Raw genomic sequence first — 15,674 nt, forward strand, 5'->3', positions numbered from 1 at the left:
TGTAGGGAAAACACCCCAACGGCTACTCCAGAGAGTCCAACAGCTACTTCACTTCAAGATGGTAACTCACTATACATGGAAACTATAGCTGGATGCAGGATGCAGATCAAGACAAATCAGCCTCCATAAATAAAGAATTCTGTAACTATGGAAGGATATTTTGAATCCTATAGCTATGGAAAGTCAATAATTACTCGTTTTATTTATATAACAAGCAATGTAATAACCTGAAGAATAACTTAACTAGTTAGATTTTAAATTTGTTCATGTTTTTTAATGGTTAGAAGTTTGAGTTCTTTCAGAGCTACTGAAGATTTACATGGTCATTAACTTAAAGACCCGTAAAATTAATCGAGATACGTGCAAACTAACCCAAACATTCATATTAATAAAAATAAATTTTATCCGAGAAAAACAAAACCAAAGTCTTTCCTCATCAACTGTCATTCTAATTTTTCTCTCTTACATAATGCTCACTTTGGAGCTACCTTAGGTGGAAACTCTCTGCTTTCTCTCCAATCTTTTGTACGAAAGAGATTTCTTTGAGAGAAAGAGATTTTTTTTTGAGAGAGACTAATCTTTTGTCTTAGAAATAAGGAGAGCCAGTCAATACCAAGTGGTTATTCAAGTGAAAAGAATCAAGAAATGGGTTTTGTTTCAGAGAAGGAAGAAGAGAATCACTCTCTATCCATGGGAAGCAATACCAAAGCTTCTTTAATGGGTGGTTCTTGGTGGTGGCAAAATGTGAAGCCATTTGTGAGTGGTGGATCAGCAGCATTACTAACAGAACTACAGTTTCTCTTGGTGGAATCTGCTATCTATTACCTTCGAAGTTATGAAAAGGAATCTGCGGCAAAGGCCTTTAAGCAGCTGCCTCACCTTCAAAATCTCAAGGTTGGCCTGTGTTTTCCTTTCATTTATCCAAGTTTTCTCCTTTATATATGTGTGTGTGTGTGTGTGAAGGAAAAGAGAGGAAAGGAACTTCCTTTATGTAGAGTAGGCATATTGTTTAAAATTTATGGTTGGTTTCAAAGAGAGGAAGACAAGCAAGGCTCTAACTTTACATTGAAAATCAGTGAATGTGTAGGAAGGCAAGCATTTGTGTATTATTGAGTTGAGATTTTCACTTTCATTTTCTTGAGAAAAAAAAGTACATTAAGGAAAACCATTACCATTCTTCCATGGGGATCTTCTTTCTAGTTGGGATTTTCATTAATTAATTTGTGCTAATCATGTAGTCATTAATGGATTTGCCTTACATAGCAGGACCTATCCTAGATTTTATCATTTCATTTCTAGATTCACATATATCATCTGATTTTCACTTGACCGTAGATAATGAAGTGTATGATATCTATACACATTGCTATGCTAGACCGGAAAGTTTTTCATCAGTTCTCTAGGGGTTGAACTAGGAATTTGATCTGGTTTTCCTCTGCAAACTTATTTCTTAGTAACTTTGATCTTGTTCACTATATTCCATTGTTTAAGAGGAGGGTTTTTCCATCCAAAGCCCTTTACACATCACTGCTTTCCTTAATCAAAAGCGCTCATCAAAATGTCAAACTCTACCGTTTCCATTGGATTAATTAGCATTAGCTTGGATGAACATACAACAGCATTGATCTAACATTACTTCAAACTTACAGAAAAGGAAGTTTACATTCCCTTGGAGCTACCATCGGTGCTATGACATTCGGATCAGTCGAGCAAGTGACTAAGAGTCTTTGTTCCACGAGTACCAATCTATGCAACCTGCAGGAAAAGAAAATGATTAGTATTGGCTACATGACCACAATATAAATGTTTGTAGTGATTTGGTTGGTTAGAAAGGGTTTTTGAGAATATAAGCAAATAGATACAATCATCAATTGCTTCTTTTCTCTCATATGTTTATGCATGGTGTTGAACTGGAACTTTCTGTTAACAGTCAATGATGTCTTTGGTTTTACTAGGATTTTGACCAGAAAGGCCATTGCTGCCAATCATGGTATACCTCAAGCATTCATCAGGAAGCCTGTATTTGCCGGAACTGTTGGAGCATGCGTGGCTGCTCCAATAGCTACAGCCTTCTATCATGCGGGGACTAAGATAGTACCAGGGGCAAAAAAGCTGACTTGTGGGGATGTCTTCAGAGCTTAATTTATACCGTATCAGTACAAATCAAGGGCTTTCAGCATTATGGAAACATGGATTATTTTGGAATTTCACAGCATTTTATGCAGGCATGCTCGCTCCATATAATCAAAGTTACCATTATTTCAAGGTTCCCGTGGTTTTGGTGAATTTCAAACTCAAATGAGCAAGTTCTCTTCTTTCAGAAAGAATTTGTGGTTTGTTTGATGACTAGGATTGGTTGTGTGCGTGTAAGATCATATAGCAAATTTCATCACACACATTTGATATCTTTTGTTTCAGGTGCAGGTGCTGTTTCAGCATTTGCTGCCTCAGCCTGTTGTGTACCGGTCAAGAATGTTCGATCATATATGTAAGCTATGAGACCCAATGCTGATGGAAAGTCCTGAAAGCTAGAGAGCTTGTGGGGCTCTACAAAGGATTTCCACTGTTTCTTTGCAGGAGTTTACCTGCTACCACGGTACTCCCTCTTTCTCCGCACACAAGCTCATCCACGCATTCATGTCCACATTTCAATTCTAAGAGTTGTGTTGTGTGGTCCCGCACCATATGATGGGGGACCGTCACATTAATTAGTAAGAGACAGCCTTTCTATCTCTTTAAATTAAATGAGCTGCCACTGTAGATGGCAGTAGCAAAAACGGGAGAAAAGAGAGCAGAGAAAAACGAGAGAAAAGAGAAGAAGAGGCAGCAGAGCAGCCTGCGTTCTTTCTTCGATTTCCAGCTCGTTCACCGTTGGATCGGGCTGAGATTTTGACAGTAGCTTCTAGACACGTTCCTCTTCATTCTGGACGGTTGGATCGAAGATTGGTGGTGTGAAAGCTGGCCGTTTTGACAAAAAACGGGGCTGTCAGTATTGTGAGTTTTTCTCAAATAATTCTCCTTTAATCTTGTTGTAATCCGAAAATAAGTAGTTCTTGATGATATATATGTTGTAGCCCTTAGTTGAATCTGAGGAAGAACAATTGTGAACCCATTATTTGTTGATAGTGGAAGTTTTTAGGTGGACTTCGGTCCTGTGGTTTTTCCCTCATCGGGTTTTCCACGTAAAAATCTTGGTGTTGATTTGTGTGATTGTTGCATTATATTTGTTCATTGTTTAATTCTGTTTTTTTACTGCACAAAGAGGGAAAAGGATTGGGACTTGTGAATTGTGAATTGTATTCCGCTGAATTGATCCGGTTATTTGTCCCTAGTTTTCCCAACAAAGTGGTATCAGAGCATTTGGTTGTGTAGATTGAATTCTTGTGCAGTTAAAATGGAAAAGGAAGATTCGGGTATGATAAAGCTCACTTCCTCAAATTATTTTCTATGAAAAACAATGATGGATGATCACTTATATTGCAATGATTTGGCTTTGCCGATTGAATGTAAAGGAATAAAGCCCGATGATATGGATGATGCAAAATGAAATGGACTTAATAGAAAGGCTACCGCTAATGTTAGAAAATGGGTATCTTCTAAGTCCATTAATCATATTTCTCAAGAACATGATTGCTATAAAGTTTGGAAGATGTTGGAAGAAACATTTGCCAAGGAGAGTGCACAAAACAAGGTTTTTGTAATTAGAGACCTTGTGAATTTGAAGTATAGAGATGGTGAAGATGCTTCAGTACATATAAATGTATTTCAAGGGTTCTTGAATCAGCTGTCATTGATGAACCTTGAGTTAGCCGATGAAATGCAAGCTTAATCCTATTGAGTTCATTGCCGGATAGTTGGGAGACTTTGGTAGTGTCACTTAGCAATTCTACTCCGAATGGAAAGCTCACTTTGAAAACAGTGAAGGATTGTATCCTCAATGAAGAGAAGAGGAGGAAAGGGACAAGCACTTCCGAGTCTTATGCACTTGTTACAGAAAGTCGAGGGAGAAGTCAAAATAGGTTCTCTCACGGCAAGCAAGATGGAGAATCCAGCAATAGAAAAGGCAAATGGAAGCCAAGAGAAAGATCTCAGTCAATGAAGGGTTTCAAGTGTTATTATTGTGACAAGCCTGGGCATATGCAAAAAGATTGCAGAAAGTATAAGAGAGATAAAAAGGGTAGAGATGAAGATAAGAATGAAGAGAATGGTACAACTGCAGTTGTATCTGATGGTGATGTTGCCATTGTGTGTGATGATGGCTGTGTTAATTTTGCATGTCAAGATACCACCTGGGTTGCAGATTCAGCAGCTTCTTACCATGTTACACCTTGACGTGTTTTTTACACATCCTACACTGCTGGTGACTTTGGTCAAGTTAGGATGGGAAATCAAGGGATGGCCAGTGTTGTGGGCATTGGAGACATTTGGTTGGAAACCAATACTGGGTGCAAGTTGCTACTCAAAGATGTTAGGCATGTACCTGATATACGCCTACATTTGATCTCTACTGGTACTCTTGATGAAGAAGGCTATCATAGTTACTTTAGAGATGGTAAATGGAAGCTCTCCAGAAATTCCCTAATTATTGCTAAAGGGAAGAAGATGGGTCTTTACATGTCACAAGCCAAGGTGATCAAAGGGGAGGTAAATGCAATTGAAGATTGCTCTACTAATTTATGGCATAAGCGGCTTAGACATTTGAGTGAGAAAGGCCTTAACATCCTTGCCAAGAAGAATTACCTTCCTTTAAAAGGTATGAACTTGAACACATGTACTCATTGTTTAGTTGGTAAACAACATAGAGTTGCATTTCAAAGATCACCTTCACATAGAAGGTCACATGTTCTTGATTTAGTTCATACTGATGTTTGCTCTATGATTGATAAGTCTCTTAGAGGTGCATTGTACTTTGTTAGTTTTATTGATGATCACTCCAGGAAGATTTGGGCCATTTGTTTGAAATCCAAAGATCAGGTGCTTGATGTCTTTAAGGATTTCCATACCAGAGTTGAAAGAGAAACTGGTAGAAAGCTGAAATGTGTTCGAGCAGACAATGGTGGTGAATACAGGGGTCATTTTGAGAAGTACTGCAGGGAACATGGCATCAAGTTGGAGAAGACAGTTCCTAAGACTCCACAGCAGAATGAAGTGGCTGAGAGAATGAATAGAACCATTGTTGAAAGAATTAGATGTATGCTCTCTCATGCAAAGCTGCCTAAGTCCTTTTGGGGTGAGGCAATGAAGACTACAGTTACCATGATCAACCTTTCTCCATCAGTTCCTCTTGAGTTTGATGTTCCAGATAGAGTTTGGAAAGGAAAGGATGTTTCCTATGCACACTTAAGAGTGTTTGGATGCAGAGCATTTGTACATGTTCCAAGGGATGAAAGGTCTAAGCTTGACAGCAAGACAAAACACTGTATTTTCTTGGGCTCTGAAGATGATGAGTTTGGTTATAGGTTGTGGGATCCAAAGGAGAAGAAAATTGTGAGAAGCAGAGATGTTATCTTCTTTGAAGATCAAACCATTGAAGACTTTGAACTGAAGAAGAAAACAGAGTCTACTACTTTTATTCCATCTAATTCAAATCCAGCACCTACTCCACAGTTATCTTTGATGCCTGCTAATCATGGGGGAGACTTGCAAAATAATGAAAATGGTGGTTTTCTTAATGAGCCATTAGTTGGTGATCCTGTATCAGCTAATGATGATATTGATGTTATTCCTGAACAGGTTATGGAGGAAGCTCCAGATGAGCCACAATTGAGGAGGTCAACTAGACCTCGCCAACCTTCCACCAAATACTCACCTCATGAGTATGTGCTGGTTACTGACAGGGGAGAGCCAGAATGCTTTGATGAAGCTATGTCACATGAGAAGAAAAGTGAGTGGTTGAAATCAATGCAAGAAGAGATGAAATCCTTGCATGAAAACCATACCTTTGAGTTAGTGAAGCTTCCTAAAGGTAAGAGAGCACTCAAGAACAAATGGGTGTTTAGTTTGAAAATTGATGAACATTGCTCACAACCAAGGTACAAGGCAAGATTGGTTGTGAAAGGTTTCGGTCAGAAGAAGGGTATTGATTTTGAAGAAATCTTTTCACCAGTGGTCAAGATGTCTTCAATCCGAGTTGTGCTTGGCTTAGCTGCTAGTTTGAACCTTGAAGTTGAGCAACTTGATGTGAAAACTGCCTTTCTCCATGGTGATTTAGATGAGGAGATCTACATGGAACAACCTGAAGGGTTTGAAGCAAAAGGTAAAGAGTAGTTAGTTTGCAAGTTGAAAAAGAGCCTATATGGGTTAAAGCAAGCTCCAAGACAATGGTACAAGAAGTTTGATTCTTTCATGATGGATCATGGTTATGACAGGACCACTTCTGATCATTGTGTATTTATGAAAAGGTTTCCAGATGGAAACTTTATTATTCTCTTGTTGTATGTGGATGATATGTTGATTATTGGTCATGATGCTAAGAAGATTCAGATGTTGAAGGAAGAGTTAAGCAAGTCTTTTGCAATGAAAGACTTAGGACCAACAAAACAGATTCTTGGCATGAAGATCACATGTGACAGGAAGAAGGAGAAACTTTGGCTATCTCAAGAGAGATATGTTCAAAAGATACTTGAGAGATTCAACATGAGCAACTCCAAACCGGTTTGTTCTCCACTTGCAAGCCATTTTAAACTAAGTTCTAAGCAGTGTCCTTCAAGTGATGAAGAAAGAGATGAGATGAAAAAGGTTCCTTATGCATCCGCAGTTGGTAGCTTGATGTATGCCATGGTTTGCACAAGGCCGGATATAGCTCATGCAGTTGGTGTGGTTAGTCGGTTCCTCTCTAATCCTGGTAAAGAACACTGGTCAGCAGTAAAATGGATACTCAAGTATCTCAAAGGTATTTCTAGTTTCAGCTTATATTTTGGTAATGATAAACCTGTGTTGGATGGATACACAGATGCAGATATGACTGGTGATGTTGATTCTAGAAAGTCCACATCATGATACTTGATGAAGTTTGCAGGGGGAGCAGTCTCATGGCAATCAAGGTTGCAAAAATGTGTGGCATTATCCACTACAGAGGCTGAATATATTGCTCTTATTGAAGGGGGAAAAGAGTTGTTATGGATGAAGAAGTTCTTACATGAACTTGGTCTAGTTCAAGAGAACTTTGTGTTGCACTGTGATAGTCAAAGTGCAATCCATCTCAGTAAGCATCCTACTTTTCACTCTCGGTCAAAGCACATTGAGGTTAAATATCAATGGATTCGAGATGCTATGGTGATGAAGTCATTTGTTGTTGAGAAGATCCATACCGATGACAACGTGTCAGACATAATGACCAAACCTTTATCGAGAGAGAAGTTTGAGTTTTGCAGAAGGGAAGCAGGCTTGTCAGAGCCTCCTAAATTGAAGCTTACATGTTGATCGCCAGTATAGCGAATTCCTCACATGGTGTGTGAGGGGGAGATTTGTTGTGTGGTCCCGCACCATGTGATGGGGGGACCATCACATTAATTAGTAAGAGACATCCTTGCTGTCTCTTTAAATTAAATGAGCTGCCACTGTAGATGACAGTAGCAAAAATGGGAGAAAAGAGAGCAGAGAAAAACGAGAGAAAAGAGAAGAAGAGGCAGCAGAGCAGCCTGCGTTCTTTCTTTGATTTCCAGCTCGTTCACCGTTGGATCGGGCTGAGATTTTGACAGCAGCTTCTAGACACGTTCCTCTTTATTCTGGACGGTTGGATCAAAGATTGGTGGTGTGGAAGCTGGCCGTTTTGACAAAAAACGGGGCTATCAGTATTGTGAGTTTTTCTCAAATAATTCTCCTTTAATCTTGTTGTAATCCGAAAATAAGTAGTTCTTGATGATATATATGTTGTAGCCCTTAGTTGAATCTGAGGAAGAACAATTGTGAACCCATTATTTGTTGATAGTGGAAGTTTTTAGGTGGACTTCGGTCCCGTGGTTTTTCCCGCATCGGGTTTTCCACGTAAAAATCTTGGTGTTGATTTGTGTGATTGTTGCATTATATTTGTTCATTGTTTAATTCTGTTTTTTTACTGCACAAAGAGGGAAAAGGATTAGGACTTGATAATTGTGAATTGTATTCCACTGAATTGATCCGGTTATTTGTCCCTAGTTTTCCTAACAAGTTGTTGGATGTATTTGTTCATATGGGAAGTCATCTTTTAATTTCTTCATTCAAACTTTGCCGATTGGGTTGGGCATGGCTGCAAATCACATGGATGATGTTAGAAGATATCCGGAACTTCGAGGAATTTGCTGGATTGTAGTAGCTCAAGAGTATCCAAGGAGGAGCTGCTCCCTTGATCCTACTCATAATTGTAGTATTTGCAAGCAAGGTTTTAACTTGTCAAGAAAACACATTGTTCTAGTAGCTGAAAGCACTATAACTGTGATGCCTTGGGCCAACATAAGATGGTTAACAATGAAGTTTTTCTTTTTAATCTCAACCAAACATTGTTTGTATGCTAACTAATTTACATGAAATATAATGACTCAAATCAGAACTTATGTGAACCAACTCTAACCGCCTCATGCCATGCCCAGCCGAACCGCGGAAATAGAACTACCTCCTCACTTCTTCATCCCCTCCATCCATTCTTATTTCATACTGTGATTACACTTTTCGGACTATGGCTAGCAGGCAGCTCACAGGAAGGAAACAAGTCAAAATATGTAACTTGATAAAAATAGAATTCTTAAATGTTAAAAAACAAAATCTAATATAAAATAATAGAAGCTGCATTGCATACAGATTAGAATTCACATTGATGTCCATATGAAGCTCCTCTATCTTCGTGATAAGCTGCTAGCAAGCTCCATCCATCTTTTTACTTTGACAAATATACTTATATATCATAAAGACAACAGAGAACTGTGCAACTCATACATTTATCCACTATCCAGTCTGACAAACACTATGCCTTGCAGAAGCTTCCTCCAGCCTTCGAGTCTTCGACTGCACATATGATAGTTAAAATAGTCAACTTGGTGTTAGTTTTGGAAAGATAAACACTAAACTGCAAAATGTAAAATGACATCAATTGAGTAGAGAAATTTTTTGGAAAGATAAACACTAAAAACATACTAAAAAATGTTGGATGGCTATAGATTTTGTGATTGATAAGTATATATTTTGTTCACATATAATAAAAGCTAATAAGATATTGGTTTAAGTGTTTAATTGTTAGCTTCAAATAAGTTATTTACCATCCACAAAATTTAAAAAATTTAAAATAAATTAAACTATAGAATAAAAGCTAAGAACTAGTGCAACCGATCATTATCATATTCTCAACAATTTAGCTGCCTCCCTAAAAAATTTAATTAAAGCATCCCTTTATCTCAAGAAATACAAAAGATTAGAGGTTTGAAAGCCGAGAGTTTCCACCTGTGGAAACTACTTCTTTTTCTCTTTTTTATTCCTCAAAAATCACATTGACTTCATATACCAATATGACTACCCTGTCCTACTATTTTACATTTCCTCTTGTTGCCTTGTTAAATGACTAGTCAAAGCTTACGGGCATGGCAGCTTTTGTACCTTGCTTTAGCGGCGCAATAAAGCTTTATATATAGATGAAAGCTTACATCTTGGACGGAAGTGAAAATTTTTTTTTGTTTTTTTTTTCTAAGAATCAAGGCTTGCTTTAAGGTTAGTTTTGTGTCGTTAGTACATGAAAATGAAAACAAAGCGTGTATTCATGTTTGTTTGGTCAGTGTCCAGCGATTAAAATAATATATACATAAAAAAATAAAAACATGTATGGTTAGAAAAAAAATATAAAACAGATTTCTATATCTATTATTTCTGTTTTTTTTTTTATTATCTCGAGAAAATAACAAATGCTACCTTGCAGAAACTACAATTTGAATCCTTTAGGTAATGTTTCCTTGGCCTCGAGTACTAACATAATTTTATGCAAATATAAATTACATACACTCAAGGTAAATAAGTTACTTAACCACTTTATGTTAGCAGAAGCTACACAGATTGGTAATGGTAGAGGGCAGGTAAAGTTTCTTGCAGATTAAAAAGAAATAAGCTAGAAGGGTAACAAATTGCAATCAATGAACTGAGCTTGCACTAGGATGTGGTAGCATACATTCAAAATTACTGTACTCTAAAATCTTATGGAAAAACCAGAAACGAAAATCTACATGACGAAAAAGAAATGGAGAAGAAACTTGGGGGTCACCAACCAACCCATTTCAATTTGCATGGGACCATAATTATACCAAAACCCAGACACGCCATTCTTGCCCTCCCATCAGGACTCAAACATGAAGATTGAAGTGTGTCTGCATCACAATACACACAGTACCTACCTACTTCATACATGAAAGCAACCTTGCTAAGAAATTGACTTCTCAAACTTTTATTTGTTTATATATATATAAACACGGTCATCGTTGAGGTTTTCTTGAGGAGGCTGGCTATATAGTTGAGTAAGAGGGAAGGTAGCCTGAAGAATGATCAGTCTCTGCCAAGTGATTGTTCTGGTGGGGTTGATGCAATCATTGAATAGCCAGGTTTTATAACTAAGAAGAGGAGGTGAAGCACCGTGCTATAAATATTGCTTCATCATCGGGTGTTTCTTGGTGGTTGCAGAATATAGCAAGGATTTCGTAGCGAAGCACTCCAAATGCTTGGTATCCATCCATGAAAAATTCAAGGCTGTTGTTAGCAGGGTGACATCAGTTTTTGTTTTGATTTCTATAAATCAGTACTTCACTTACTTTTCCACAACACATCATGATGGCAATCACACTATTTCACGTCTGCTTCAACAATTTGATTTCATTTATAACGGAATAACATCAAATTTAGCCTTGGATCTAGCAGCAATGGTGCAGCATTTGGATTATTTTAGTCATTTTACTATAAAACAACCAGTTAATAAGAAAATGGTAATCTGTTCAAGAATTTTGGAGATTAGGTCTGACATTGAAAGGAAAATGCTTCAATACAATGTTGAAGTACTCTTGTTGACAAAATTTCTAGACTGATGGTAGGTTTCGACGGCTCTAAAAGCTAGCCCTACATTTTCCAATTCTGCATGCAAAACATATCCTCTTGTTTAGGAAAGAAGTTGAAAAGAATACCATATGCCTCATAATTTCTAAAGAGACCCTCGTACTTTAAGATCTAGTGAAAAGTACCAAAAAAAGCATGCATTGATAGAAAAGAACCAAGCAGAACGGTATGCAGTAAGCTGCAGTGCCTGGCTCCAATGCGAAATAAAAGATTTTGTATTTTCAATTTTCCCCTCCGGAAAGTAGCCGTGGGCTAAGGTTATCTGTTGGCCCTGAGTAAAAGAACAAAATAAATCAACAACGCAACAAAATGATACTAATAACAATCTTTTACAAATCGTTTCTAAGTATTTAAGCAAGCAGGGCCAGCCAAATTAGGAAAGGGCAAGCATGTTTATCTGTACATTATTATTGGGTGCGTGTAAAAGAAATGAGAAAACTTAAAAGACCTTAGACATGCCAAGTAATTAAAAGAAACAAAGACCAGAACTAGCAATTCCCAAATTTGAAAGAGATGTTAATTTACCTGGTAACAAACGAGCCATCTTCAGTATTGACAACAACTGCTTCTCCAGTCTCAATGTATGTAGGCACCTGGTGTTTCAGAAGATAGATAAGATAATAATGAAGCTTTTAAAAGTTCTTACCAAACCTATTGTGGCTGTTTAAGAATCGGCACTTGAGTGTATTCAAAGACTCAAGACATACACACACGAGATCCAATGCACCCTTAAACTTCAAAATAAATCCAAAGTACATTTTCCTTTTTGATAATCCAAAATACAATTATTTACTTCCAGGAAAAAGTAAATGTTAAATCAATTAACAAGCAAGCACTTCTATCCGAATGGCTACATTAATTCAAAATTTTATAGCCTTAAGCGTCCATTTTACTCGATAAATGTTTGCACCTAAACCATTATCTGTTTAGACACACTGTAACCCTTAATTGCAGGTTTCTACTTGCTCATAGTACAGAATTAGTTTACAATAACCTGAACCAGGAAAAAAAAAGTCTTACTTGAACAATGAGACCATTGTCCAGCACAGCCTTTTTGTACCTACATCAAAGGGGGAAGTGTTGACAACAGAGTTTACAGTGACAAGCATACAAATAATCAAGTAGGTGAAAAGCTTTTTATGAAACATAATACATGAATATGAAGTTCAGTTATCAATTACATAAATATTTTTTAATTGAATTCTGGTGTGCAGTCATAATTAATAATGAAGAGATATAAGATGGGGAGAAAACTGATCATGGAAAACACATGGACCGCAGAAAGCTGAAATGCCAAATTAATTCATACAATCTATAGTGCTAGTGACTACCCAATTGGCAGGCTACATCTATGTGGGATAAGTACCTCATTACCATTATAAACAGCATTCACTAATCACTAAAATATATTGCCAATTACAACTTGTAAAAATCACTACATGGATAGATCCGGGCCTATTTGTGAGTAACTTAAACCAAAATGATGACCAAACTACAGACTGAAGAAAAGGCAGAGCAAGGTTTTATAATTGTTATCCACCATGAAATGTGTCATTTGGCCAGAATTATCTATCTGCTTCATGAAAGATATCCCCAAAGGGTAAATTAGTTCATGCATTTTGCCTTACTATATTTGAAGCAAGTATACTTCATTGTAGTGGGAACAAATCAATAATAAAAAAATTCAAACATGTAAGATGGCAATCAAAAGCATGTAAAAGCCACACAAGTAAGATCAGGCACATGACAAGAACTTATGAGAACACATGAATGAGTATCTGGCAAGTTGTGGAGCAAACCGAGGTGTAGCTGCATGATCTTGTGTCTCCTTAATAACACATGTTACTTGTTTTGGAATTGATCCAGACAAAGGTCTTCCATCAAATAACTGCATTTTAACTTTCATTTCCTCTGTTCATCATGAAATTTTGTAATAGTTAGAAAGAAAGTTCACCATGCAATTCCTTAATGGTCAAGTAGATTATTAATTGCAGCAGTTGATGATGAGCAGTGCAATTAAGAAAAGGCAAGATTTTCCCATAGGAGCAACTTTAAAAGAATGAAGCAGAAATGACAATTAACAGCATCCATAAACATCATCTTTAAGAGTTACAAGAAGCAGAAAATCCCTCAAAACCTTAAACAAAGTGCATGCGAAAGTAAGGAAAATCATAGAAGATCTGCACATATAACTGGAAATCTTAAAAAAGGCAGGATGCTTTTTGAAATATCAAATTTGGAATTTTACCAACCTTTTAGATATGCAGCAGCTTGGCCAAACAAGATCAGCGGCACTTCAAGTTGCTCAAATTTCTCAAGGCTAACATTATAAAAACAGACATCATTTTGCAATTTATAATAGATACATATCCGTGACTAAAACAAAAGATATTTCAAAAGAAAGGAATAGCCTGTCTTGGGAGCAGGGAGAAGTGATGATATTACTTACTCCATTAGATATACTGATTCATGTTCTGTGTACAAACATGTGAAAGACCTCTCCTCAACAAAAACCCCTAAAGCAAGTTAAATAGGATTAATCTAGATTTCAATATATGAATAACACCTTGAAATGGAAAACTGTTGAATAAACTTTTGACCTTTCAAAATAAAATGATTCCATATGATTTTATGCTTACAGAAAAAAAAATAGCCTACATTAACAATACATTTGTTGAATAAATTGACGTGTCATACAGTTATGAAATACAAATGAGAAAACACCAAGTCTACGTGTTCAAGTTTCATTCAAAACTGATACTTTTCCCAGAATATCCATGAGGTTATTTCAACTGCCATCACTGTTCTAGGGTGTTAAACATTAATTTCTGAACTTGCAACCCCTAAAATAGCTGAAGCAAACAATGCCTGATACAGAGCACCAACCCGCTACTAGCAATTTAGGCAGGAAGGAAAAAAAAAAGATATTTGCCATCCAAAACGACCAAGATTTTGATTACATAAAAGAGTGGATGTCAATGCCTTATATTTCAATATGTACAAAAATGCATCATCAAACAACATAGGGATCAAGAATTTAAAGTTGATAAACATACTTTCAACAGCCTCCTCTGCACCAAAGCGAAAGGTTTGCTTGTTTCCACTGTCAACATCTCGAAGCTCCAACTATGGCATAAAATAGCAAATAAAAAACAAATGCAACTGATTCAGACAATTCAACCAAGATAAGGTCAGCCATGTCAGAGAATGACAATGCCTTTTATTTGCAATCCAATTATTTCACATTCACAAATATGAGCAAAATAAATTCAAATGACAATTAGTTATTTAACAATAAAGTCGCTACGTGCAGAAGAAAAATTGCCAACGAAGCCAGCCACTCTGTAAGTCAGATAGACCAAAAATAAGCAACAATTCGCTGACATAACTAACATAGAAATGTATCTTATCACTGCAAGGGTGATCACAATAGCATGCAAATAAAACTAAACAATGTTTAAATTCCCGTCAACAAATTTAAACACATAGTAAACATCAAATATAGAGCATGAACCAAACGTTCAAACTCAACTCCATGCTATAGCGTGAATCCGACAAAATACCACCTTTACTAAACCCTAAAACAATCCAAAAAGCAGATACTTCAAAAGCAGCACTCACTATTTACAGTCACTTCGCACATTATCAAACAATGAAAAAATTTATGATAATTGGGGTTAAAAATTGATAAAAAAAAAAACAATAATAACACCGTCAAAATCGCTCCTCCTCTTCCTCGCTGTTTATGCTCCGCATCCACCACCTACATTAATCAACTTCCATTATCATAAACTCCAATTCAAATCACACAATAATCCATTATAGTAAACATATTAAAATTCAATTACCTCGAAAATTCTTCCTGATATGTATTCACCAGATTCACAGTAACAAAGGCAAAACCTTTAGCAAGTCACATCCAAAAACAACAATAAAAAAAAAAACAAATTCATATAAAAACCACAAAACTTACCTGATTTTTCAATTACATTTCCAGGTCTTAACTGCAATACAAAATCAAGTTTTTATTTTTCTTATATTATCTCATAAAATCACTAATAATTTCAATTTAAATATAAAAAGACTGAAGCTTTACATGAATAGCATTGACTTTAACGCCGCGGTGTTGGATTGCGAACCAAGGCCTGGCGTAAACATTGCCGTTGGTGGTGATGGCAGCACCGTGGCAGTCAGGTGAGAATAGAGTGAGTGTAGCGAAAGTTCTAGAAGAAGTAAGAGAGGAGTAGGAGGAGGAAGAGAAGACAAAAGTGCGAGAGAGTCTCTTGCTAAGTTGCAGTAAAGCTCGCATCTTTTTTGTTTTTCTCTGATCTTTTAAGCTCTATAGATCCTTGTTTTTGTTTTTCGAAACTGAAAGCTGATGATGGACTTTGATTGATGCTAGGAAGACAAAAAATGTGAAATCCCAAGTAAGCAATCCTTAATGTATTACCCAAGTTTCAGTTTGGTCCTAAATAGAAAAATATTATAACTTGATGTATGAAAAAGTAATCGACAAATAAAAGTGGAAGGGCAAGGACCGTGATGCAACAGGCAAGGCAATGGTGAAGTACTTAATCATTGATAAATGATAATGCCTAAATTGCAAGAATTGATAG

The 15,674-nt window shown here is 36.7% G+C and overlaps 2 protein-coding genes across 4 annotated transcripts; one reads left to right on the forward strand and one right to left on the reverse strand.

Moving 5' to 3' along the window:
• The first annotated feature begins 431 nt into the window (after nt 1-431).
• On the forward strand, nt 432-3,144 carry LOC133703647 (uncharacterized). Of its 2 annotated transcripts, none has more exons than XR_009843915.1 (2): nt 432-894; nt 1,650-3,144. XR_009843915.1 is itself a non-coding variant. In XM_062128263.1 (2 exons), exons 1-2 carry the CDS (start codon nt 646-648, stop codon nt 2,088-2,090), a joined length of 384 nt encoding a protein of 127 aa, XP_061984247.1. In that variant the 5' UTR covers nt 432-645; the 3' UTR covers nt 2,091-3,144. The 2 variants fall into 2 exon arrangements, 1 of the variants encoding a protein (XP_061984247.1); XM_062128263.1 differs by having other exon boundaries at nt 1,956-3,144.
• A 7,793-nt stretch (nt 3,145-10,937) lies between these two features.
• LOC133699158 (uncharacterized) lies at nt 10,938-15,449 on the reverse strand. Of its 2 annotated transcripts, XM_062122346.1 has the most exons (11): nt 15,155-15,446; nt 15,032-15,062; nt 14,907-14,920; nt 14,771-14,821; nt 14,115-14,184; nt 13,508-13,574; nt 13,311-13,378; nt 12,858-12,969; nt 12,079-12,118; nt 11,584-11,651; nt 10,938-11,329 (listed from the first exon to the last, which is right to left on the reverse strand). In XM_062122346.1, the coding sequence occupies exons 1-11, from the start codon at nt 15,365-15,367 to the stop codon at nt 11,317-11,319; spliced, it is 747 nt and encodes a 248-aa protein (XP_061978330.1). In that variant the 5' UTR covers nt 15,368-15,446; the 3' UTR covers nt 10,938-11,316. The 2 variants fall into 2 exon arrangements, with proteins under 2 accessions (XP_061978330.1, XP_061978403.1); XM_062122419.1 differs by lacking the exon at nt 12,858-12,969 and having other exon boundaries at nt 15,155-15,449.
• Between the last annotated feature and the right edge of the window lie 225 nt (nt 15,450-15,674).

This window comes from Populus nigra, chromosome 1, assembly GCF_951802175.1.
Source record: "Populus nigra chromosome 1, ddPopNigr1.1, whole genome shotgun sequence".
NCBI lineage: Eukaryota > Viridiplantae > Streptophyta > Magnoliopsida > Malpighiales > Salicaceae > Populus > Populus nigra.

What these genes read in the sequence shown, in the direction of transcription:
- LOC133703647 (XM_062128263.1), top strand. Translation starts at nt 646, where the DNA reads ATGGGTTTTGTTTCAGAGAAGGAAGAAGAGAATCACTCTCTATCCATG. An exon ending in CTCACCTTCAAAATCTCAAG is followed by an intron (nt 895 to 1,955) that starts GTTGGCCTGTGT and finishes TGGTTTTACTAG; the next exon opens with GATTTTGACCAGAAAGGCCA.
- LOC133699158 (XM_062122346.1), bottom strand. Translation starts at nt 15,367, where the DNA reads ATGCGAGCTTTACTGCAACTTAGCAAGAGACTCTCTCGCACTTTTGTC. An exon ending in TTAAAGTCAATGCTATTCAT is followed by an intron (nt 15,063 to 15,154) that starts GTAAAGCTTCAG and finishes TTTGTATTGCAG; the next exon opens with TTAAGACCTGGAAATGTAAT. An exon ending in GAATCAGTATATCTAATGGA is followed by an intron (nt 13,379 to 13,507) that starts GTAAGTAATATC and finishes TTATAATGTTAG; the next exon opens with CCTTGAGAAATTTGAGCAAC.